The sequence below is a fragment of the Montipora capricornis genome, chromosome 8 (assembly GCF_036669925.1).
Source record: "Montipora capricornis isolate CH-2021 chromosome 8, ASM3666992v2, whole genome shotgun sequence".
Taxonomy (NCBI): domain Eukaryota; kingdom Metazoa; phylum Cnidaria; class Anthozoa; order Scleractinia; family Acroporidae; genus Montipora; species Montipora capricornis.
The window spans coordinates 11,774,651-11,798,477 of NC_090890.1; the positions used below are offsets into that span (position 1 = coordinate 11,774,651).

The 23,827-nt window shown below is 39.3% G+C and overlaps 1 protein-coding gene across 2 annotated transcripts in view; it reads right to left on the bottom strand.

Annotated features, from left to right (window-relative positions):
• Nucleotides 1-23,827, bottom strand: part of LOC138013547 (unconventional myosin-X-like) — a 46,594-nt gene that overhangs the window by 16,527 nt on the left and 6,240 nt on the right. For both annotated transcript variants that reach the window (XM_068860649.1, XM_068860650.1), the window contains exons 5-19: nt 22,981-23,077; nt 22,665-22,742; nt 21,081-21,155; nt 19,145-19,229; nt 11,248-11,360; nt 9,873-9,999; nt 8,981-9,099; nt 7,219-7,450; nt 5,814-5,917; nt 3,204-3,301; nt 3,026-3,104; nt 2,613-2,659; nt 1,613-1,669; nt 1,104-1,161; nt 550-630 (exon numbers count right to left, since the gene is read on the bottom strand). In XM_068860649.1, the coding sequence (XP_068716750.1) occupies nt 550-630; nt 1,104-1,161; nt 1,613-1,669; nt 2,613-2,659; nt 3,026-3,104; nt 3,204-3,301; nt 5,814-5,917; nt 7,219-7,450; nt 8,981-9,099; nt 9,873-9,999; nt 11,248-11,360; nt 19,145-19,229; nt 21,081-21,155; nt 22,665-22,742; nt 22,981-23,077 (1,450 nt within the window). The remainder of the gene's footprint in view (nt 1-549; nt 631-1,103; nt 1,162-1,612; nt 1,670-2,612; nt 2,660-3,025; nt 3,105-3,203; nt 3,302-5,813; nt 5,918-7,218; nt 7,451-8,980; nt 9,100-9,872; nt 10,000-11,247; nt 11,361-19,144; nt 19,230-21,080; nt 21,156-22,664; nt 22,743-22,980; nt 23,078-23,827) is intronic.

The window sequence follows — 23,827 nt, forward strand, 5'->3', positions numbered from 1 at the left end:
GTCCATCTACGTGAGACGATCACTTCTCTCATTCGTCTGTAACCCGCATTTCAAATAGATACATTTACTTCATTCATCAATGACCGTTCAATAGACTTTTTGCAGATACGGCCGCCATTTTGATTTCTATTGTTTCAAATAGCTATTATGAGATGCCCAGGGGGCAAATACATAAAATTTGCCCCCTGGACATCCCATAATGTCATCTGAAATAATAGAAATCAAAATGGCCGCCGTATCTGCAAAAAGGTCTATTGACCACTTCGACGATAGGGCGGCCATTTTGATTTCTATTGTTTAAAAAGATATTATGGGATGCTCAGGGGTGGGGGAGGGGGGAATTAATATGTATTTGCCCACTGGGCATCCCATAATAGCTATTGGAACAAAAGAAATCAAAACGGCCGCTGCATCGTCGAAGTTGTCTTTTAGACACCTTGGAATTTCGATGATCCACACCAGAATATTAGCCTCAAAGAGTGGAAATAAAAAACAAGCAAACAGAATGTAAAGAATAAAATGAACTATTAAAAAATAGATAATACACACCTGCCGTGAAAAGACACAGATTACGTCATCTTGAATACTGTCACGGTTAACATGAAGAAGACTTCTGGCGTCATAAACAACCTGAAAAACAGATAAGAATAAGCGCTTAGGTCCATCCCCAAAGAAAGATGAAACCGTCTCTTACTGCTTTTGTAGGCAAAGAACGATCACAGACGCGGAAGAATTCTTTAGGCGACTAATAAGACGTCAAAAAGTCCGTTTTGATAAACAGCGCCCCCAAAACAGTAAGCAAGACAATTTCATTTATTACTTGCCGGGGCTAGCCCATAGGCTAGAAAGTTTGATCTTTTAATCACATTCCAAGAATAAAATTGGTGAAAACGGTGTGGATATTTAGAGAGAAAATTGAAAATTCATCGCCAGGTGCTCGCGTCCTCTTCATGACCTCGAAATTGATCATTTCACGTGCACGTGTTAAGCCCGTGGGAAAGAAAATTCGTGGGCAGGGCAGTGACTCGGTAATTCGGGCCCATTCCATAGATCGGTGGTTTTCGTAGTAATTTAATTGTTTTGGTTTTTTTTTTCCGACTTACATTTGCACCGTAGTGTGTCACTCCAAAGCAGGAACTGGCAGGATCAGGATCAAAAAAGCTGTAGCAACAAACAACAAGCACTGACTTCAGTCAAAGAAGAGGCAGTAAATTTATTTAAATTTCTATACACAAAGCGGAGCACAAATGCTTCATTTAAATGATCTTACTCGCCTGTACATTTTGTTTCCCCATCGTTTATTCCGTGACAATACTCAGGAGGGTATGGATCTTATTACAAAACGGCCGCCATTTCAGTATTCTTTTGTTTTGGCTGCAAATTTGCCCCTGTGATCCGTTTAACGTTAAATATTCTTTTGGATTTTATGTTAAAGAACGAGGCAAAAAGGGCTAATTTGCAAGCACACAGACGAATACTAAAATGGCGGCCATTTTGGAATAGGGTGTATTGCCTTTCAAAGTTCTCCTTCAAAGTATGACGCTCTTACCGCTGTACCAACCAATTCGAGCAACGCCAGGCTCACCCAGTAAGACAACTCAGCACTACTCACCACTCGTTGTCTTTGTTCTGTGCTTTCAATCGCTGCAAGAAATTCTGATAGCTTCCGCTGTAAAAAAAAGCAATGAAAAACAGTTGTTATGGTACTTCCATAATCCCGCCGCTTGGTTAACAAAATAGCACGAGGCCAAGTCTGCCGACAGGGCGCGTCTGGGTTTAAGTTGCACCGATGAATAGTCTCTCAATTCCTGAGGGAGGAGAAGAGGGTGCTGAGGCTAGGAAACGACGATAAAAGTCCCGGAGGCGGTAGCCCAGTGGTTTGGATGACAGATGTGCATGAGCCTTCGGGTTCACGTCCCGTTCTAACCACTTCCGGCGAATCAAATTGGGGTTTTACCATTTGCAATTGCCTTGAGAGCGAACCATCAAGGAGACATGGGTCTCCTAGACATTTCTATAGATAAAATTGTCAGAAATGCTGTGCTGTCAAAACAGACGTTGAAGTCACCGAGGATCGAACCGGGGACCTCTCGCTCCGAAAGCCGCGCACTAGCCAACTGAGCCACGACTGCTCTGATGCTTTCGCGTCCTAAAGGGATTCAATATAATTAACCACAACTGAATCAGAAATTTAGTCCTTTGATCTAAAAGTAAATTAACCGTCCGTCGAAAGAACATTTTGAACACTAGATTTCAAATAAATGCCAAGACATGTCTTGACAGCTGAGAGGTAGTTGTTTGACCGCGGACAATAGTGGGACATTGTCTCCATGGAAAGGTTGGTAAATTCTCGAGACATATGCCGTTTTCTCTCAAGCGGCACATATCGTCTCCGCGAACGAAAACGTCGTCTCAGACATAAAAATTGTCTCACCATTAACACAAGAGGGCGTATTCTCAAGAAGAGTTAAAAGTTTGTAAATGAATGAGACCACTCCTTGTCACAAAATTCTGTAGACTATGCGCTGTACGTGCTTCGATAAAACCTACCGTGAACGCATAGACTAACTCCGAGTAAGCGTTACACGATTGAATGCTTTAAACATACATACCGAGCAAACAAGCTTTCTTTGTCCAACAAGGTCAAAACTCCAGCACGCTGCACACAAAATTAAATCGACAGTCAGAGGGGCCGAGTATTTCTTAAACTTTGTCTTGTTGCTTAACATTTACATAAACACGTTCCAGAAGCTGGCAAAGTGTGATTCACCTAAGGATGACTAAGACTCTTTCTGCAGAGGTGGCCTCACACACCACAAGTTGGCCGTAGAGTTCAAAGAACTTGGGGAAACTAGTTGCTCGATTTCGCACGCAATGGGGCGTTTCGGTTTTTTTGTAACCCTCCCTCCCCCCCTCCGGCGAAAAATGACGGTCCACTGATGGTGCTACTGATGAATACCTTGGATAACCTGGCCACGTGATTTATAGAAGAAGAAGAAGCTTGTTTAGTGACTGTTTAACATACCTGGCAAGTCAGAAGCTCAATACAAGGAGCATTATCAAAATAATCCACACTCAGATGTTCTGAAAGGACGCCTTCTTCCCTGAAGACAAAAAAGAAAACAAAAAAGAGTCATAATGAAGCTAAAGAGACCAAGTCACAGGAAAAAAATTACAGAGAAATAGCAATTTTTACTTCTAACCTGGCCAAATCATCTATGCTCTTAAATATGTGAGTGTTATAAAAATGCTGCAGAGTTTCCGAGCATAGATTGACACAGATCTGCTCCAAGTGATTTACCTTGAAGAAGACAAACAAGAAATAAGTGCTTTTCATTCCGCAAAAATTCCAGCTTGAGATGTCGAGAATTCCATGTGCGCAATGGAACGGTGCTTTCCGGTTGCACATGTGATTCGCGTGATCTTGTGAGCAGAAGACAAAGCGAACAACCGGAAATTTGGCTGAGTGACAAGCGCGCACTCTCGTTGCTGAGCGATTTCCCATTTGGGAGCGCGACGGCAACGAGAACGTCACAAATTTGCATATTTAGTGGGCAAAAACAATAGCTTTGCATGCCCTGCACGTGCGTTTTTCACTTCTGTTCATTTCTTTGCTGTCGTCTGCAAAACAACAACGTGAAATAGCCCAAATTTGAGGTTTTATGAAGAACGTCAGCACTTGAAGATAAATTTTCATTTTCTCCCCTAAATTAAGCGTTGTTCCGACCAGTGTTATTTTTGAGGAACTACCACACCCTTGTCACATTAAAAGGGTCGAAATAGTCACGAAGTGAATACAATAACGTGAATTTATATTTTGAGATGACGTTCTCCTTGCCGTCGCCGTTGTCGTGGGGCTAATCAGAGCCAGAGAATGAAACGAACCGAATCCCAACAAACAGAAGACAACCCAGTTGAAAATGGTGACAAAAAACGTCGCCACTGATAAAATTTCGCGATTGTTCCGTCTCGTTGATATTGAACAGTGTGCCCTAAGAATCATGTTACTGGAACAGACCAAACGGTGTTCAACCGAGATAAAGCCAGAAAGTGAAGGATCCCCCGAAGTATCGCTTCGTCAAACTCTTGAGTTGTTTATTTCGCGATGTTGTTTGGCAAAGTGCAGCCAAGAAATGCACCGTGTAACTGCAGCGCGATTATTTTGGACGCGCTTAAGACCCTACTGACGTATTTTTTGGGGTGCGTTGCTAAGGATGTAATGGTTAGGTAATTTGAGAGAATTTAGCATTATTTTTGTCAGTTTCCAACTTTTGTAAACCAATGACCCTAAATATGACGTCATCATGCCACGCCCATGGTCACGTGGCCAACAAAAGAAAACTCTAAATTTGTCTCCGTGCTACGCAATTTGGGTATTTAAGGACGGTGCCTACTAATTAAGGAGGAAATGTAGATCTTAAGAAGTGTTATTGAAATCCAAAAAGAAAATTGGGGGTAACCACGCATTTTTCAAAGATAATTCATGAATAATATTTGTAAAAAGTGTTAAAATACACAGCAATGTATGGCGTTCTTTCTCAAATTGAAGCTTAAGTATCTCTCATAAATGCATGGTTACCCCCAATTTTCTTTTTGGATACCAAGAGTACTTACTAAGATCTACTTTTTCCGGATAGTTTTAAACCGCGCAAAAATATCCCTGTATTAGTAAGCATCGGCGATAGGAAATCCGAGTATCTGGCGATGCGCAGAACGTATGCGCAATAACAATAGTAGGCACCGTCCTTAATCGAAGGTTTGATAATTTGCATTCGTTTTTGCATCCAGCCAAGCATGGTTTTCTTCTTATACTGAAATACCCATAACTTTTCCAAAAAAAGATGATTTGAAAAAATCAATGCTTAGCTATATTCTGTATTTAGGGGTGAAACGTGCCATGTAAAAAAATCATAATTCAATTTAAAGACCGCCGGAAATGTAGCTTTTCTCAAACCGGTAGTCAGTTCGTTTACGCATGCGCAGTTGATCTGAGAACGAGCGCGAGGAAGGGTGAGGAAACACCTTTGATGGAAACAACAGTTAGCGCGGTGACTTTTGCTTGTGAGTGGGTTTTCTTGTCAGCTCATGATATGATGGCGTCAGTTACCGGAAGTAACATTTCACTTCCTTAGGAACGCGCGAAAAGTCCGCCTGTGGGCTCTTAAGGAAAGCACGCGCGTTTTTGAGACGCAATGGCAACCGGAAGTGAGCTGTCTGTCCTTTTAACTTGTCTTCACACAACCACATGATTGGTATAAAAACCTGGTAGACACCACTGTCCAGAAACGCAAAATATTCTCTTCTGGTTGCCGGTCGCGTCTCAAAAATGCGCATGCCTAAGCTCCCTAGTACTATAGATCCACGACAACGACGTCGACGAAAAATATAACTGCGCAATATCAAAGTCTCCCGCGATTTTTTCACCTCCTTTACGTTGTATAATAGTACAAACGTATCCTAAAAATTAATTGGTAGGAGGGGTTTCAGAGTAGAAATAGAGAATGAAAGATTCCCTGTTGCATGCTCACGTTGTTATCAAAACCTCAAATTTGGTGATATGCAGAATAACGCAAGAATGTGCTCAAATGCGTGCAGCGGGCGCAGCACGATTACTTTTCCTCTTTTAACCAATTATATTAATTATTGTTTTGTGACGTTGTCGTTGCTGTAACCGTCGTCGTTTCTTAAACTCCCTAATTGAGACATCAAGACGACTGGAAGATGATCACTTTAGATGTTATAAAAACGACTGTTACAAAACGACGGTTGCCAGCTTTATTTGTAGAATGAGAACAAGTAGTAGCAGATCTTACCTCGCTATTTTCGAAACCAAACATATCTAAGACTCCAATCAGACCAGAAGCTCCGCTGGTGAACTGGAAACTACCGTCCAACACCGGCGAAGATTGGGTATTCACTTACAGAAATAAAAGAACACAAAACGAAAAAAGTATACACAATACCTGCAGTAAACAAGGTTTGTATGTGACAGAAACAGGGATGGCACTAGGATTTTTCAATCTGGGTCCTGGGACTCGCATGTTCAGCCAAATTGGGGTCCCAAGCATTTTTTGGGGGTCCCAAAATCTTGGTGACCCTCTGCGAGAAAAAGAGTATGTTTTAAATTATGAGAAAAAGAGAGTTACCAACTTGGAATTAATATTGACGCATATGCATAGGACCGAGCGACAAAGGCTTTTTCTAGAGCCGTTACATTCATTCCTGGACAAGAACTCTGTTAATGAAAGAGCACCCTTTCCAAAGGTTTACGCATCACTGGTTTCCTCCCTTAGGAGCAACGAACAGTGACGTCTTTTGCTATATATTTGCATTCAGTGACTTGCAGAGTACATTCCTCTGAAGAAGACCGCAGAAGGCGGTCGAAAATTTAGTTTTAACCTTTTTAGATGTTTTAAACCCCATTTCTTAGAACTTCAATTATGATCACAGATCGCTCCAACAGTTTTACAAACAACAGAATATACTGACAAATCAAAGCAAGTTGTGTGAGTTATTTAAGTCAGTGCCTTGCGTCCTGGGACGCATTAAAATTTCGATGATGCATTTTTTGGATTTTATTTGCGTAAAAATGCACGATTTCTGCGTTAACGCGATCCCTGAGAAAGCAAATTCAGTCCCCGTGGGGGTGAATGAACACCATAATGACAGCAACAGATTAAACCCAATTTTCCAAGCTCTTTCTTCGCAGTAAAATTCGTGTTGGCAACGAACAATTGATTAGTGCATTGAGCCCCGCACCACAGAAACTAGGCTTCCTATCCGTTCAACAAAATTCAAATTTGAAATCCAGGAATTTCAGTTTAGGCATTTCCTACCCATGGCACCGCAAATTTCGTGCCACTCATGGTCAAATGAAAAGAGGCATTTCGGTTAGACCGTACGAATTTTAGAAGGACAAGCTATTGGTTAAAATTGCCGCCTTTTTTATCATTTCAATCCATTCCCCACTCTGTCCATATTTACCTGTAGGTGACAAACAATGGCTTCCTTGAACTTGATTATTCCAATGGTTGAAACAAAGTTGTTTTTTATTGCTGAAAGTTTGGCTAAAGTAGCTTCACACTGCCCCAAACCTTGGTGTTTTTTAATAAGTAAGTCGTTTAGTCTTCCCCAACTTTTTCGCACGTTTCAGGCGACTTCATGTACAGATGAAGCCACGGATAACCTCTAAAACCACATCTCATATCATCCACAAACCTGTGGGAGGCATCATTAGCAAGCCACCCCCTAAACTTTGGGTGCTTCTACCCAGGGACCAAGTAGATCCAGGAGATGATGCTCGAAGAGATTCTTGAGAGCCCCGGGGTGATGATGCCGCTGCCGGCAGCGACAAGCTCGCAGGTCTCTTGTAGCTGTTCACTCGGCGCACAATGGCAGCAACTGTCCTGCAGTACAGTGCCTTGGCAAGGGCATCTCTGTTATTGTTGGCCTGGTGACACAAGACAAAATGAGGAGTGATTACCACGTAGCTTCTAAGGCATCAAGAAGTCATCAACCAAACAAAGTAATGCAGAGATTCAGAAATACTGGATTGGAGTGATTTTGTCTGATCTGGCTTGCTTGACAACGATGCCGACTTTCGACTTGCAACTCTTTTCCTTGGAACAAAGCTGGGGATTTTAGGACACCAATTTTATGCCCAAATATGGACAAAAAGAAGATCGAAGTTGCACGCGCGGAAAAATGCACGACCTACGTTACATTCAAATAGGGAAATTCTGAACCAGAATTAAATGCTTCAAACGCATGAGCCTATGAATGTATCTAATAAACGAAAATATCTAAATTATTCTTAATATAACAAACTGCATCATATGTTTTTAAAATGATAGGCACCAAAGAGTTAGATAGGAAGCCTCCGGAGTTTGTCAGAATCAATACAGGGGTGTTCCTCAAGGACATTGGGACATATTCTTTTTTCCACCATGGTTAATGATATTACAGCGGTGAAGCCCGAAAGAAGCCTGTTCAATCGAATTCGCTGATGACATAAGTTTTACAATTCCAGCTAAAGCAACTACGTGGAACTCTCTTGCACCCGAGGAGGTTCAGAACATTCAACACCGGCCGGTGAAAAAGAGGATGGAATTGAATCTCAAGAAGATCTGGGTAAAAAGAGAGAAGAACACCAAGCAGGTACCTAACCACCCGTTACCTTTCATTAGAAGGAAACCTGAGCTTAAATTACTTGGTATCACTTTTAACGCGACGATCCTCATAACTGGCGCAAACATTTCGACTTAATGCACTTGGGAAGCAGGGATGTTGTAGTGGTGAGAGCAATCGCCTCCCACCAATGCGACCAGGTTTGGATTCCCAGACTCGTCATATGTGGTTTGAGTTTGTTGGTTCTCAACTCTGCTCCGAGAGGTTTTCTCCGAGTATTCCAGTTTTCCCCTCTCCTCAAAAACCAACATTTGATTTTATTTGCGTTAATTTCTTGATTTTACTTTACAGTGTCCCCAATTAGTGCTTCAGCGCTAGAAGATTAGACACTAAAATAAAGTTTCTTTCTTTCCTATCCTTTTTATTATGCAGAGCAAGCTCCAGGTTATATCTATTGATATCAATTTTATTCCGATTAAAGAAAATTTGCGTGTTAGATATAAATCATTGTGGGAAAAGATCACTAAAGAACCCGGACATTGTTTACAAGACTTGCTCCCAGTGCAGCGAGGAAGGGGTCTCCCCATCCCTCCAGGGTTAGCTTGCGTAGCTCGCGATTCTGTTGTTGTGGAGCGCAAGCTGTCGAGCAGAGCAAGAAGGCTGGGCCAGGGTAAAGAAGAACCTTTGTTCCCCGGCCACTCAAGATCCCCCACGTTCCGTAACAACAGAACTGCCAGCTACACAGGTTATCCAGGGTTGGACGATGGCTGCTCACACATGATAAGGATTTTAAAGGTTACAGTACCGCTGTTCAGGTCTTACAGAGTTTGTCTATTTTACAAGTAGTGCTCACAGTAGCCGAATCACACAGTGATCTGAGAATCTGCCCTCTGACATTCTTTGTCTTTGTAGTCAGCCCTCTATACAGTGATACACCAGATACACCAAGCAATGCTGCGACAGCTTTGATTTCTGAAATAACACAAATGAAAGACAAGTCACACGACGCAAGACATGACATCTTTGTTACTCGATGAAGAGAGACCATCCAGTGAGAGTGGCCCAGAATGACCAATTTAAAGCTCCTGACATTTTGACAAACTGAGTGGAAGTCATTTTTAGAGTTCAGTAATCTAAGTGATATCAGTATTGTTGTCAGTTGATCATATACAAGCTCTCTCGTTATTGAAATGAAAGTTTGATAGGGATGACACGATATTGCTTCTCAGTCATGAAAGCGATAATGTTATTTGTGGTGAATCTAATTGGGGCATTGCCAACATTCGTTTCAATCAAGGTATTTTTTTCTGTCCATTGAATCGATGATTTCTGCCACATTTGTATTTTGAAGAATTTCCAAACTCCCCTCATGCAATGTTGACATAAAAAGGCAGTCTAACACATCCTAAAAACAACATTATTGTTTGGGGGGAAGGGGGGGGGGGGGGGAGAGGGAGAGGTAGATGGTTGATGACGCCTTGCCCTGAAAGAGAGAAAAATGGCAAAAGTGTCCCATTACATTAATTCAACACCTTAAGTACTTTACTTAAGATGAAAGATTCATTTTGAACCTAGCCATAATGTCACATTTTCTTGAATCCAATTTCAACGGTCTTTTAGAGAGGTATTAGATCAGTGTATCTACAACAGGATCTTATTATATTTTTTCAAGCCAAAACTGTGGCTTGGGCAATTTTAATTCTTCCTGCTGTCTACATGTTTCTCAATTCTGATGGCACACCTACCGTTGTTTCCTTTGACCTCAAGGTCTGCACCCTCACCATCGACAAACTCCACGTTCCCAAGTAACAAGATTGCCACCAATACTCTCAAAACATCTAAAAATGGGATTCCTAGTGTGACAAGTGAAGCCTAAAACAAAACAAAAATTATTATTTTTAAAGTTGCTTGGCTACTTTGAGACTTGTGCCACTTTTCAAGGAATTAAAGAAAAATACAATCCATATATGATTTCATGCAATTTGGGCAAGTTACAGCACATTTGTTAACCACACGGCTTGTCACAGAACGTTTATACTAGGTTTGGTTTTACCACACTGGATTCAACAAAAATTAGTACTCAACTAGTGCGTCTTTAAGGGCAATGAATAAAGATTAATAAACTTTTAATGTACCTGAAAAAACAGACATGAAATTGTCATATCTTTCAGATAGTATGTGCATTGTGATTGGCTAAATTGGCGGGCCGTATTCTACATTACGGCTCACTGTACAGGTGGCTAAATTTGAAATTTCAATATAACATCCCCTAGCAAATTTTTCATGTGTCGTCATTTCTGTTACATAAACTTTTAAAACTGTTTGAATCTTGCAAGCAACTATTTAAAACTGCCAGGAAGATTTCATTTGTCAGATTTTGACACAGCAATGTTTGCGGCATGGATCCTCGTTTTTATCCCCGATGATTTATGGCCCAAGTGCAAAAAAATCAACGGGAAAACACTTGCTCCATATTTTTACAGTACAGACCTCGAACTCGATTAGTTAAGGTATTTCTTGGCATTGAAACTGGCATATGTAAAATTTGACAGAGTTAACAACAAAGAGCACTTGCCCATCATTGAGGCCAATAATAATAATAATTAATAATTATTTAACAATTATTATTCACCAAAGTGGAGGTGAATAATAATTATTGTTTTATTATATATACCACACAAGTTGAACAAAAAGCAGACCAAAGAACGACTTTATTTTAAATTTGTAAAATGTGGTCAGAAATTTCAAATCTCACGCGCTGGTTACTTGGAGGTGAAGAGTACATGAACTTGGCTAATCACCTCCGAGTTTGTCAATCAGCGTGCGCAGAGAGCACTATTCACTTGTGTGGCATATACTAATATTTCATATGAGCTTGCAACACAATCTTGCATGTTCCGGTAACCTATGTACTTTGCATTATCTGGTTGCCGTCCTCTTCTTCTCCTCTACTTTCCACTTAATGTTGTCAAGACGAAAAGGTGACTGATTTGCCAGCCATAAGCACAGTTATCTCCATCTAGGAGCTGGCTGACAATTATAGTAGAAGCTTCACATCCAAGATCAACTTTGCAATGAAGTTGTCCAGTACTGCATGAAATACAGAAACAGACACCTTACCCTCCATTTCTCAAATTTAGCTTGGTATTCTTCTTCGTCCACGTTGTAAGGAATGGAGCATTTACTGAGGTATGACAACGACTGAACACTATATCCCTGTAGGTGGAGCTTGACTACAAGTTAAAAACAACATGCGCGAAAATTTAATATTTAACCCCTTCACTCCCTGCTCCCATGGATGAGTAAAATTGTCTGTTGGTGTCTGGTGTTAGACAATAATAATAATAATAATAATAATAATAATAATAATAATAATAATAATAATAATATCTGGCTTGCTAACTGCCCTTTCACACAGTCAGAGAGTGAACTGCTAAGTGTGCAGCTCAACTAGGACGGACCAAAGGAGCTGGGCAGCCAGCGAGGCACTCAGCCCCTGAACACCAACCATGCATGACCTTGTAGCACAGCATCACAGCCACAGCCAGATGGAATAAGCTGGCAATCGATTTTGCTGAGGGAGGAAAACCGGAGTGCCCAGAGAAAAACCCTTGGAGTAAGATTGAGATTGACTGAAAATCAGCCCACATACGAACTTAAAATGCGATCCCTGGTCTGCAGGGATGGGAGGCACCAGGTTGCCACGGGGTCATCGTTATTTCCTTATTCATGACGAGCTTATGATGACTTAGGAATGTTATGCAAATTAGCTGAAGGGCGATTCAATCGCCCGTCAGTTAATATTAAGCGCGGAATATCGCTGTGAGTTGACACCTTGGGGAATCTTAAGAATGAGGCGAGGTGTCATTTCCTCTGAGAAAATGCGTCAACTAGTTGACAGATACATCGCAATTACAGGGTGAAATCTTGGCCCTTTAACAACATGCGAATGTCTTTTCTTTTGCCAACGTGTAACGCTTAAATATTATATAACTATTCTCCCTGTTTCGCTTTTGTAGGTTGTTTCACACATGAAGCGTAACAGCGCTCAATAAAATAAGCCACATGAGTGGATTTTAGCATCTTTATTTTTTTCAAAGCGGCAAATCTCATATGAAAATTTACAAGGTGTACTTAAGACGAGACAGGCCTATTATAAGGCCGAGCGAGTACAATGGCGTCATCTTTTAGGGAAGGTGAAGTTAACTACGAACATACAAGCAGCAGCAAAAAAACTAAATGCTATTTTTCACCTTATAATTATAATCCTGAAAAACCCTATTTCTACCACAAACAGCGCCAATTATCAATCATAAGGGCAAATATTAAGTATGGGTATTTTCCGTGTTCTACTATAAAAATAGAAAACAGTAACCTATGAACAGTACAAAATTACAATACTTTAAATCTCCTCGTTCCTTTCAATCTTTTCTTTATCACAAAATGCGAGACAAACCTTAAGTACGGCAAGTCACATGATAAGCGGTCAACAAGAAGAAGATAACATTTCAACTTAAGGAGCCACTTACCATCCCAGGGATACCAATTCTATTCGGAATTATGTTGCAACAGCCCATCGTTGGAATCGTTCTGCAGTTTCACGGTGAAAACGATGAGAGTGTAACGATCCACAAAGCCGCAAAAGAAAAGTAATAACTCGACTAGAAGTTTGGAAGCTCGTGTTTTGCAACGTTGCAGACGCGTTGAAGCATGTACATTGGCTTTTGTGATCAAACCTTTATTTAAAATTTGAGTTTAAATTGAACGAAACTGTAAAAATGCCTTAAAGAACTTGCTGACAATCGTCCGTCACTTAGTGAGGTCTCCCAACCTTTGTGTGGCACAGGCTTCGTACGCCGCCTCCTTTCTAAGTCTCTCTTTTTTCCCCGCTTGTGTTTTTCCTCTCCTTAAATCCCTTGACTACTACAGGAATGCCACGGTATTTTGCTAAGAAGCAAAAACTAAATAAATGTACCACTCCCAATCGCACCTATTCCCGCGACGTGCTTGACCTGCTAGAGGCAATTTTTGACGATGCGACTGATTGCTGAGACCTGGAAGATTATGCTTTTCTTGCATCCATACCTTTTTTCGCGCAGCCGAAACCATGGTTTTTCCTTTTGAAACAAATCTTTGTTTAATAACATCACTTCCATTCCATTGCAATTGGAACCATTTTTTGTTTCTTATCAGCTTTTTCCTCTGTTGTTTCTTCAACTGGATTCACCACCGCTTTCGGTGGAGACTTATAAATAAGATGGATAAATAAGATGGTAACATAAACTGAACTTTTGGGTATATTCTACCCTATACAGTACAGAGAAAATAAATAACATGGTAAAATTAACTGGACCCTTGGGTATATTATTCTACCCTAAAGGGAAAAGAGAAAATATATAAAGATAGTAACATGAACTGGACCCTTCCAGGTATATTCTAACCTAAAGGGTACAAAGAAAATAAATAACATGGCAACATGAACTGGACCCTTGGGTATATGCTATCCTAAAGGGTACAGAGAAAACAAATAAGATGGTAACATGAACTGGACCCTTGGGTATATGCTACCCTAAAGGGTACAGAGAAAACAAATAAGATGGTAACATGAACTGGACCCTTGGGTATATGCTACCCTAAAGGATACACAGAAAATAAATACGATGGTAAAATAAACTGGACCCTTGGGTATATGCTACCCTAAAGGATACACAGAAAATAAATAAGACGGTAAAATAAACTGGACCCTTGGGTATACGCTACCCTAAAGGGTACAGAGAAAATAAATAAGATGGTAACGAGAACTGAACCCTTGGGTATATGCTACCCTAAAGGATACAGAGAAAATAAATAAGATGGTAAAATAAACTGGACCCTTGAGTTTATGCTACCTTAAAGGATACAGAGAAAATAAATCAGATTGTAAAATAAACTGGAACCTTGGGTATATTCTACCCTAAAGGATACAGAGAAAATAAAGAAGATGGTAAAATAAACTGGACCCTTGGGTATATGCTACCCTAAATGGTACAGAGAAAATAAATAAGATGGCAAAATAAACTGGACCCTTGGGTATATTCTACCCTAAAGGATACAGAGAAAATAAATAAGATGGTAAAATAAACTGGACCCTTGGGTATATGCTACCCTAAAGGGTACAGAGAAAATAAATAAGATGGTAACGTGAACTGGACCCTTGGGTATATTCTACCCTAAAGGATACAGAGAAAATAAATAAGATGGTAAAATAAACTGCACCCTTGGGTATATTCTACCCTAAAGGGTACAGAGAAAATAAATAAGATGGTAAAATAAACTGCACCCTTGGGTATATTCTACCCTAAAGGGTACAGAGAAAATAAATAAGATGGTAAAATAAACTGCACCCTTGGGTATATGCTACCCTAAAGGGTACAGAGAAAATAAATAAGATGGTAACGTGAACTGGACCCTTGGGTATATTCTACCCTAAAGGATACAGAGAAAATAAATAAGATGGTAAAATAAACTGCACCCTTGGGTATATGCTACCCTAAAGGGTACAGAGAAAATAAATAAGATGGTAACGTGAACTGGACCCTTGGGTATATTCTACCCTAAAGGATACAGAGAAAATAAATAAGATGGTAAAATAAACTGGACCCTTGGGTATATTCTACCCTAAAGGGTACAGAGAAAATAAATAAGATGGTAAAATAAACTGGACCCTTGGGTATATTCTACCCTAAAGGGTACAGAGAAAATAAATAAGATGGTAAAATAAACTGGAACCTTGGGTATATTCTACCCTAAAGGGTACAGAGAAAATAAATAAGATGGCAAAATAAACTGGACCCTTGGGTATATTCTACCCTAAAGGGTACAGAGAAAATAAATAAGATGGTAAAATAAACTGGACCCTTGGGTATATTCTACCCTAAATGGTACAGAGAAAATAAATAAGATGGTAAAATAAACTGGACCCTTGGGTATATTCTACCCTAAATGGTACAGAGAAAATAAATAAGATGGCAAAATAAACTGGACCCTTGGGTATATTCTACCCTAAAGGATACAGAGAAAATAAATAAGATGGTAAAATAAACTGGACCCTTGGGTATATTCTACCCTAAATGGTACAGAGAAAATAAATAAGATGGTAAAATAAACTGGACCCTTGGGTATATTCTACCCTAAAGGGTACAGAGAAAATAAATAAGATGGTAAAATAAACTGGACCCTTGGGTATATTCTACCCTAAAGGATACAGAGAAAATAAATAAGATGGTAAAATTAACTGGTCCCCTGGGTATATTTTACCCTAAAGGGTACAGAGAAAATAAATAAGATGGTAAAATAAACTGCACCCTTGGGTATATTCTACCCTAAAGGGTACAGAGAAAATAAATAAGATGGTAAAATAAACTGGACCCTTGGGTATATTCTACCCTAAAGGGTACAGAGAAAATAAATAAGATGGTAAAATAAACTGGACCCTTGGGTATATTCTACCCTAAAGGGTACAGAGAAAATAAATAAGATGGTAAAATAAACTGGACCCTTGGGTATATTCTACCCTAAAGGGTACAGAGAAAATAAATAAGATGGTAACGTGAACTGGACCCTTGGGTATATTTCTACCCTAAAGGATACAGAGAAAATAAATAAGATGGTAACATGAACTGGACCCTTGGGTATATTCTACCCTAAAGGGTACAGAGAAAATAAATAAGATGGTAAAATAAACTGGACCCTTGGGTATATTCTACCCTAAAGGGTACAGAGAAAATAAATAAGATGGTAAAATAAACTGGACCCTTGGGTATATTCTACCCTAAAGGGTACAGAGAAAATAAATAAGATGGTAAAATAAACTGGACCCTTGGGTATATTCTACCCTAAAGGATACAGAGAAAATAAATAAGATGGTAAAATAAACTGCACCCTTGGGTATATTCTACCCTAAAGGGTACAGAGAAAATAAATAAGACGGTAAAATAAACTGGAACCTTGGGTATATGCTACCCTAAAGGGTACAAAGAAAATAAATAAGACTGTAAAATAAACTGGACCCTTGGGTATATGCTACCCTAAAGGGTACAGAGAAAATAAATAAGACGGTAAAATAAACTGGACCCTTGGGTATATGCTACCCTAAAGGGTACAAAGAAAATAAATAAGACTGTAAAATAAACTGGACCCTTGGGTATATGCTACCCTAAAGGGTACAAAGAAAATAAATAAGACGGTAAAATAAACTGGACCCTTGGGTATATGCTACCCTAAAGGGTACAGAGAAAATAAATAAGACTGTAAAATAAACTGGACCCTTGGGTATATGCTACCCTAAAGGGTACAAAGAAAATAAATAAGACGGTAAAATAAACTGGACCCTTGGGTATATGCTACCCTAAAGGGAAAAGAGAAAATAAATAAATTGGTAACAAGAACTGGACCCTTGGGTATATGCTACCCTAAAGGGTACAGAGAAAATAAATAAGATGGTAAAAAAAACTGGACCTTTGGGTATATGCTACCCTAAAGGGTACAAAGAAAACAAATAAGATGGTAAAATAAACTGGACCCTTGGGTATATTCTACCCTAAAGGGTACAGAGAAAATAAATAAGATGGTAAAATAAACTGGACCCTTGGGTATATTCTACCCTAAAGGGTACAGAGAAAATAAATAAGATGGTAAAATAAACTGGACCCTTGGGTATATTCTACCCTAAAGGGTACAGAGAAAATAAATAAGATGGTAAAATAAACTGGACCCTTGGGTATATTCTACCCTAAAGGGTACAGAGAAAATAAATAAGATGGTAAAATAAACTGGACCCTTGGGTATATTCTACCCTAAAGGATACAGAGAAAATAAAGAAGATGGTAAAATAAACTGGACCCTTGGGTATATGCTACCCTAAATGGTACAGAGAAAATAAATAAGATGGCAAAATAAACTGGACCTTTGGGTATATTCTACCCTAAAGGATACAGAGAAAATAAATAAGACAGTAAAATAAACTGGACCCTTGGGTATATGCTACCCTAAAGGGTACAAAGAAAATAAATAAGATGGTAAAATAAACTGGACCCTTGGGTATATTCTACCCTAAAGGATACAGAGAAAATAAATAAGATGGTAAAATTAACTGGTCCCCTGGGTATATTTTACCCTAAAGGGTACAGAGAAAATAAATAAGATGGTAATGTAAACTGAACCCTTGGGTATATTCTACCCAAAAGGGTACAGAGAAAATAAATAAGATGGTAAAATGAACTGGACCCTTGGGTATATTCTACCCTAAAGGGTATAGAGAAAACAAATAACTCTTCGACAAATTCTATCTGTAAAGCCGCAGGGTAGATAACCATGCACTACATATCATGTCCTGCCCATTGGAAATTTTTCACCATCAGATGTTTTCTCTGTTTATCCATGTTGCTGTATCTCCACAGGATATTTTTTACAGTTGAAGGATCATTGTTTTAATAAAGTCTCTGGCAGCCATAATAACAGTGAAGAACCATGGTTTGTTTCCTTAGAGTAGAGATGACGATTTAACATGTGTGATGCCTCGTGTCTGCAACACAAGATAACTTCATGGAACGCACAAAACCATTTGGGAAAAGTTCTCATTGTCGAAGTACTCCAGCACAAAGACCAAAGAAGATACCGCATAAAGCTAGCTGACTTGGCTGTCTGTTTGAATCGCATCCCTTTGTGACGGGAATCAGATGTCTTGGATTCACTACTTGTATTTTGTTTGAACTGAATGACAAAAAATTTCACTTTGACCAAACTCTTTCGGTCTTACACCACATATACCTTTACTTACCTGCCAGTGCTTTCTAGAGTCGAGTGTTTCACCAAATACCCTGGAAAGCGAGCAAGGACGCTCGGTCGACGATCGACCGTCGTCCATTAAGAGCGCGCAATGTGGCACAATAACCAAGCACATTGTTCTTTCAAAGGTCATTTCCCGCTCAAGTAAAACAAGACTGTAACTATTAAACTCAATTAGTTTTCGAGAAAGACCAGACATTACGACCTATACATCTTGTGTACATGTACTTGTGACTAGCACCGAGGGAGGTCTGGTTCCTTCAATCGGCCAAAGAGCAAAAGGTCATTTTTTGAGCCGCATGTTGAGGTAACCTCGATACTTGACGTAGGGATAGAGTATTATGTGTGGATGGGTGTGGATCGCGTCTTATTAATTTGAAAAAGCATTTATTTCGGTTCGATTTACAAGGATAAATGAATCGATTCACAAGGATTCGCGTACGACTTTCAACTCCCGAAAACCTTATTTGCACTTAAAATGGAGATGGTGTTTTCTCAAACTCACGACTGTTTGACTTCATACAATCTCGTAAAAGCAAGTTACAGACATTAAAACTAGACAGACCTTTTTGACAAGTGAAATTAACAACTTTCAGCAGAAGGCCGTATTTGTTGTTCCCCAGTGGGACCGATGTAACTGCAAAACACATTATTAATCGACAGAAATTTGAGGCTAGAGTGAGTTCACGCTGTGAATTCCTTAGCTCCTCATGGTTAATCAAACAAACGCTGCCACTTACATGACAAAAAAGTGCCTTTACAGCTTGCACATTATCAGGTTCAATTTTTTACATAATAGAAAGCTGTTGAAACACTTTTTCCTGACAATAAACTTTTGTGACCTGGAATTGCAGCTAAAATTCCCACCAAAGGCACACCTGCTAAAGTTAACTGAGTAGAGGTGCTTGGAGGACTTGCTCCAAGCCAAGTTGTTAAATGTCACTCGAAGCAGAGATTGAATTTTTCAACAAGTCAAACTTTCAAATTCATCTGTGGACCTCCCTTCACTTCCTACTGTTTTTCAATAATATTCGTTGTTCTTTCACTCATCAAGAATACCATGAAAATACCATTTCCTCATTTAATTTCCAGTAAGAAAATAATTATGCAGAAAAAAATCTATAGGCTACACAGGCACATCCATGACTACAATATTAGTCAAAAGTATTTGGTATTAAAAATAGTTGAATACCTCTTTCCTCTTGAGTTATGCCATATAGGAGCTCATAAAATATGTGATAATTCCTTTCACTAGCAGGTGGACATGCAACTCTTGTCTGGTAATAAACAAAACATTTCAACTTAGCTGTACTTAATTAATGGTATCTACTTCTTTGCCTTTCAGAAAGGAAGTGTTTCATAAACTCTAGAGAGACAACATGAAGGAATGCACGTGTAATCATCATAATTATCGTAATTTCTGGCCCATTACCCGAGCAGAACATTACCCACACTGGCACATTTTTGTTGTGTGAAGAAAATAAATGCAACAGATTACCCACACTGGCCTATAACCCACACCCCACAACCAAAATAAAATTATGCATTAAGGCTTCAAAAGACTTACCGGTAAGGTAGAATTTAAAGACTTATAAGCTGCCTGTGGCCTGCGAGCTAGCTCGCTTTGGAGAGCTTTCTCGCAGGCTAGGCAGCCTGTCTACAATCACAATTAATGACAAATAATTACAAGTAATGTTAATGTCAATTTGAGACACCAGCCCTTGGTCCAGAAAATAATTTTGAAAATCACACTGTCAGTGATTAGTTGCAGTCTACAAGGTAACCAAAGTTGTCGCATAGCCCGCACCTTCCTATTACCCGCAGTGATCCTTATTTAGTGCAAAATTAATCAGCCAGAAATTACAGTAGCTGCCTTTATTCATCTTTCCTTTTTTTGTCAAATCACATTCAAACTTTAAGCAAAAGATGGTGCATAATTAAGTACACTGTTGCATTTCCTTCTGATTAACTGACAATTAAGGCAATGGAATGAGAAAATATTTTTGACTACTTTTTCATCAAAATATTGGTTTTATTTCTTGCATATACTGTAGGATCTGCTAGAATGATTTCCCAAGGTCATAGGCGTACGGGCACAATCCAACCAGGGGGGGCGGTGTCCTTTTTGCCTGAAAAAATTACACAGTGCCCGAATGCTTGATTGTTGAAATCCGTTTTTTACTCCCTCAAAATGTACAAAAGAAACATTCGTTTACAATCCTTAAAAGTCCTAAAACTGTACGTATTCGAAACATAGAGTTTTTAGAACCTCACATAATCTATGTAGGTCTACTCAATCTAGTAACTAATAAAAACTTAGAACCTCACATACTCTGTATTAGTCTACTCCATCTAGTATTTAAACTAGCAAAAAGCTTATTAAAAAAAGTAGTTATTTCTTCCATAGCGTTGTCCAAAAGTGTCAATTATTTTGTCAATACCATTTGCTATGACTCTATTTGGCGCGAACTGCAGCAAATGCCAGCGATCAACAGATCAGCAGCCGAGCAATTCAAATGTTTTAAGATCAACCGCAAGGACTTATTTCAAAACAAGGACTTTAATATCTTTTAAGTTACACAAGTAATATTTTTATACTTTCAAGTGCTCTTTTTTATATTTTTGCCTTATTTATATTTTTTTTAATTCCATCTTTTATCATTTCTTTATTGCACGAATTTTGAGCGTTTTGCCCGAAACTTTCCGAGACTGGGGGGGCTGCTGCCCCCCCGGCTCGTACGCCTATGCCCAAGGTTACAGAAGTTAGCCACTGATTTTATCAATACACCTGTATTTGTTTTAATGAGGACATAGTTTTTCAGTGAGTGATTAACCTGGACACAAACCATTCAATAGTGAAACAACAGGGTTTCACCAGACTCCCTGTGTTACAAGTGACATACTTCAAACTACCACTCGCTTTCTCAAGTGCAGCAGCCACAGAAACTTTCTTGAAGTTTCCTTTTAAATTTATTCCAAATGCAAGACAATTTCTAGTTTGCAAGTCACTGAGCTTTAAAAATACACTTGGTAACTGCCCCTAGGAGAACAAATTATTTCCAGTAGCACCTGGACGTTTTTTAAGGCTTTCACGCCCTTTGAACACCTAAGACCATACAAAAACTTACAGGATCAAGAAGGTAGCACTGCATTCTTGTTCTGGACACTGCACCATCTGACAAGTAAAACTCAAACAGGTTCCCCTGTAGGAAACAAAAGAAATTTCTCAGTAGGGAATCAATGAAACTGATGTTATAAGCCCAAGCTGCTCTAAGTTTTCCAAAAAAACAGTACACTGAAATTAGGGGGTGGCTAATCTGAGAGAGTACATGTACCAAGAGCTGGCATTTTCAGTTTCTGTGAGGGGGGGAACCAATACACTCTTCCTAGTGTTTGAACCCTTTTCTTAGTATTCTATACATGTATTTCCAGAAATACCCCTAATTACACACACACTGATTTCAATAAGCATCACGAAGTGTCCCCTTGCTCTTCCAACTTCACCATCACTTGTGTCTCAGAATATGTATAATTATGTAATTGAACGGGTGGGAGGACAATTAAGGATTAATTTCACAAGTATTTTCACAGTTTTCACAAAATTGCCTGAGTCGCAAAGTGACAAGGGCAATTTGGAAAACTTTGAAAATACAAATAAAATTAATCCTTAATTGCACGAGGGCACATTGCAATTACATGTTTATCACAAAGGGCAAAATCATTGAGGGGAGTCGGACAAATGACAATCAACTTAACACACTTTCATTCAGTTAAAGTCCAATGCCATTATAAATCGTGACTGCCAACAGAAATTGTGCTTAAAATGTAGTTTATGTGTGGACAAAAAGCAGTTTAATCAGAGTCAGAATCTGGAAGAAGATTCTATTGTAACTTCGCTTGCTCTGGATCAGCAACTGTTAACCAATCAGGATCAAGTAATCATGCCCTCTTTGATTAAGAAAAAAGTAATGCCCTCCGTCTCAGCCAATCAGCAATAAGTAATGATGCCCCGATAAAGACAATTAACGTCACGAAGTGTCGCGAAGTGCTTCTCCTCAAGTAAGGATAAACAGCTGCTAAACTCTAAGCTAAAAATAACGCTAACCTTTACCCTTACCTTATTGTACGGTTGGAAATAGGTAGCAAAAGTGACAGTGTGAAACCCCAAATTTCCTTTACAGGACTTGAAATTAGCGAAAATATCCAGTCGCAATTTTGCGACAAGATACGAAAATGAAGTGTTGTCAGCAGTGTAGCAAAACAAAATATGAGCCCACAATACTTGTGTTGAAAGAAACCGCTGAAAATGGCGAATGATATCGAAGGAATGGAGTTGTGCACATAACATCGCAGCGAAATTACACTACAATTACGCTATCTTCAGATTGAAAGAAAACTCAAGGCGAGAAACAAAATAATTTTGTCATTTGAAAAGAGCAGCAAAGTGGCAACTGCTAACCCTTTTGTTTCGAAAGAGCGAAGATGAAAACAAGTCGCAAATTTGCAACTTCTCCAGATATTTTAGTCGCGCAGGGAAAAAATTCAGTCGCATTTGCCACCGTATTGGTCGCAATTTCAAGCCCTGCTTTATGTATCAAAAACTAAATATTTGAAAGCACTTTTAATTACTGTAATAACCTAAAAAGAAACGTCTTTCATTGTGTAAATGAATATAGCAGTACATAAAACAAATTTGTATCCTCAAATCTTACAATTCTGGAGGAGTCGGAGTTTGCTGACGTCATTGCCTTTCCTAAAGAGTGGATGACAACAAGGGAGGCAAGAAAATGCTGCAAAATAATTTTTAAAAGGATTTTAAGGTCTCTGATTAGTTAATTTGGAAGACCTTATTAATGATACTTTACAATTCACAGTTTTTAGCAAAAATGGAAAGAACTGACAAAAACATGAAGCACAATTCCATAATTTAGGAAATGGTACAATAAACTGGTGATTATGAGTAACAAGAAATTGAAATTTAACTTTGGTGTTTTTTATACCAGCCTGTAAATGGTATTGAACACAAACCTTACAGATATCAGAATCCAGACCTCCTCCAATCTGTTCAAGCAGCTGTTGTACCAGGCCACGAGCTGTGAATGTTTTCCCGCTTCCCCCACTGCCACTGAAGTATGACAGAGAAGAACTTTGACAACGAAATGATAGAAGAGCTATGCATTAAACCAAGGCACCTCAAACAACCTAGGTCCCCCACAATTGACAACGAAAATTATCTGGTGTAAAGGCCCGTGCAAACACTCGCAACAACACGCAACATTATTGGGCCCAACAATGTTGTCTCTTGTTGCACGATGTTAGCCGATGTGTGCAAACGCTCGCAACAAGTCACAACAAGTTGGGTCTTTAGATGAGAATACAAAGGACTCTGGGATGTTTTCCATCTCTGACGCCACGTTGATTTCTCGTGCGCATGTATTTGTGTGGATACGTGGCATGTAGTGCGCGTGCGCCGGCCCAACATTGTTGGATGTGCTGTGCAAACGAACGCCACATCGTTGGACCAAGCTTCAATGACCGCGAAACAATAGTTCTAAATGTTGGCACCTCTTGGTACTGAAGTTTGACCAGTTTGAAACTTCATCCAACAACTTCCAACAAGTCGGAACAACATGCAACAACACACAACATGGTGTACAAACGCTAGCAGCATGTTGGGCCCAACAATGTTGCGTCCTGTTGACCAACAACGTTGCGAGCATTTCCACGGGTCTTTAGACAGAGTACAATCTGTGGTCTCACCCCCAGGGGTGAACATATTGGGGACTAGCACATCTCTTCAATTTTTAGGTGATATATACAAGTCAGAGCAATACCATGAAGTTAGCCATCCCCACTGAACTTACAATGTATTTAG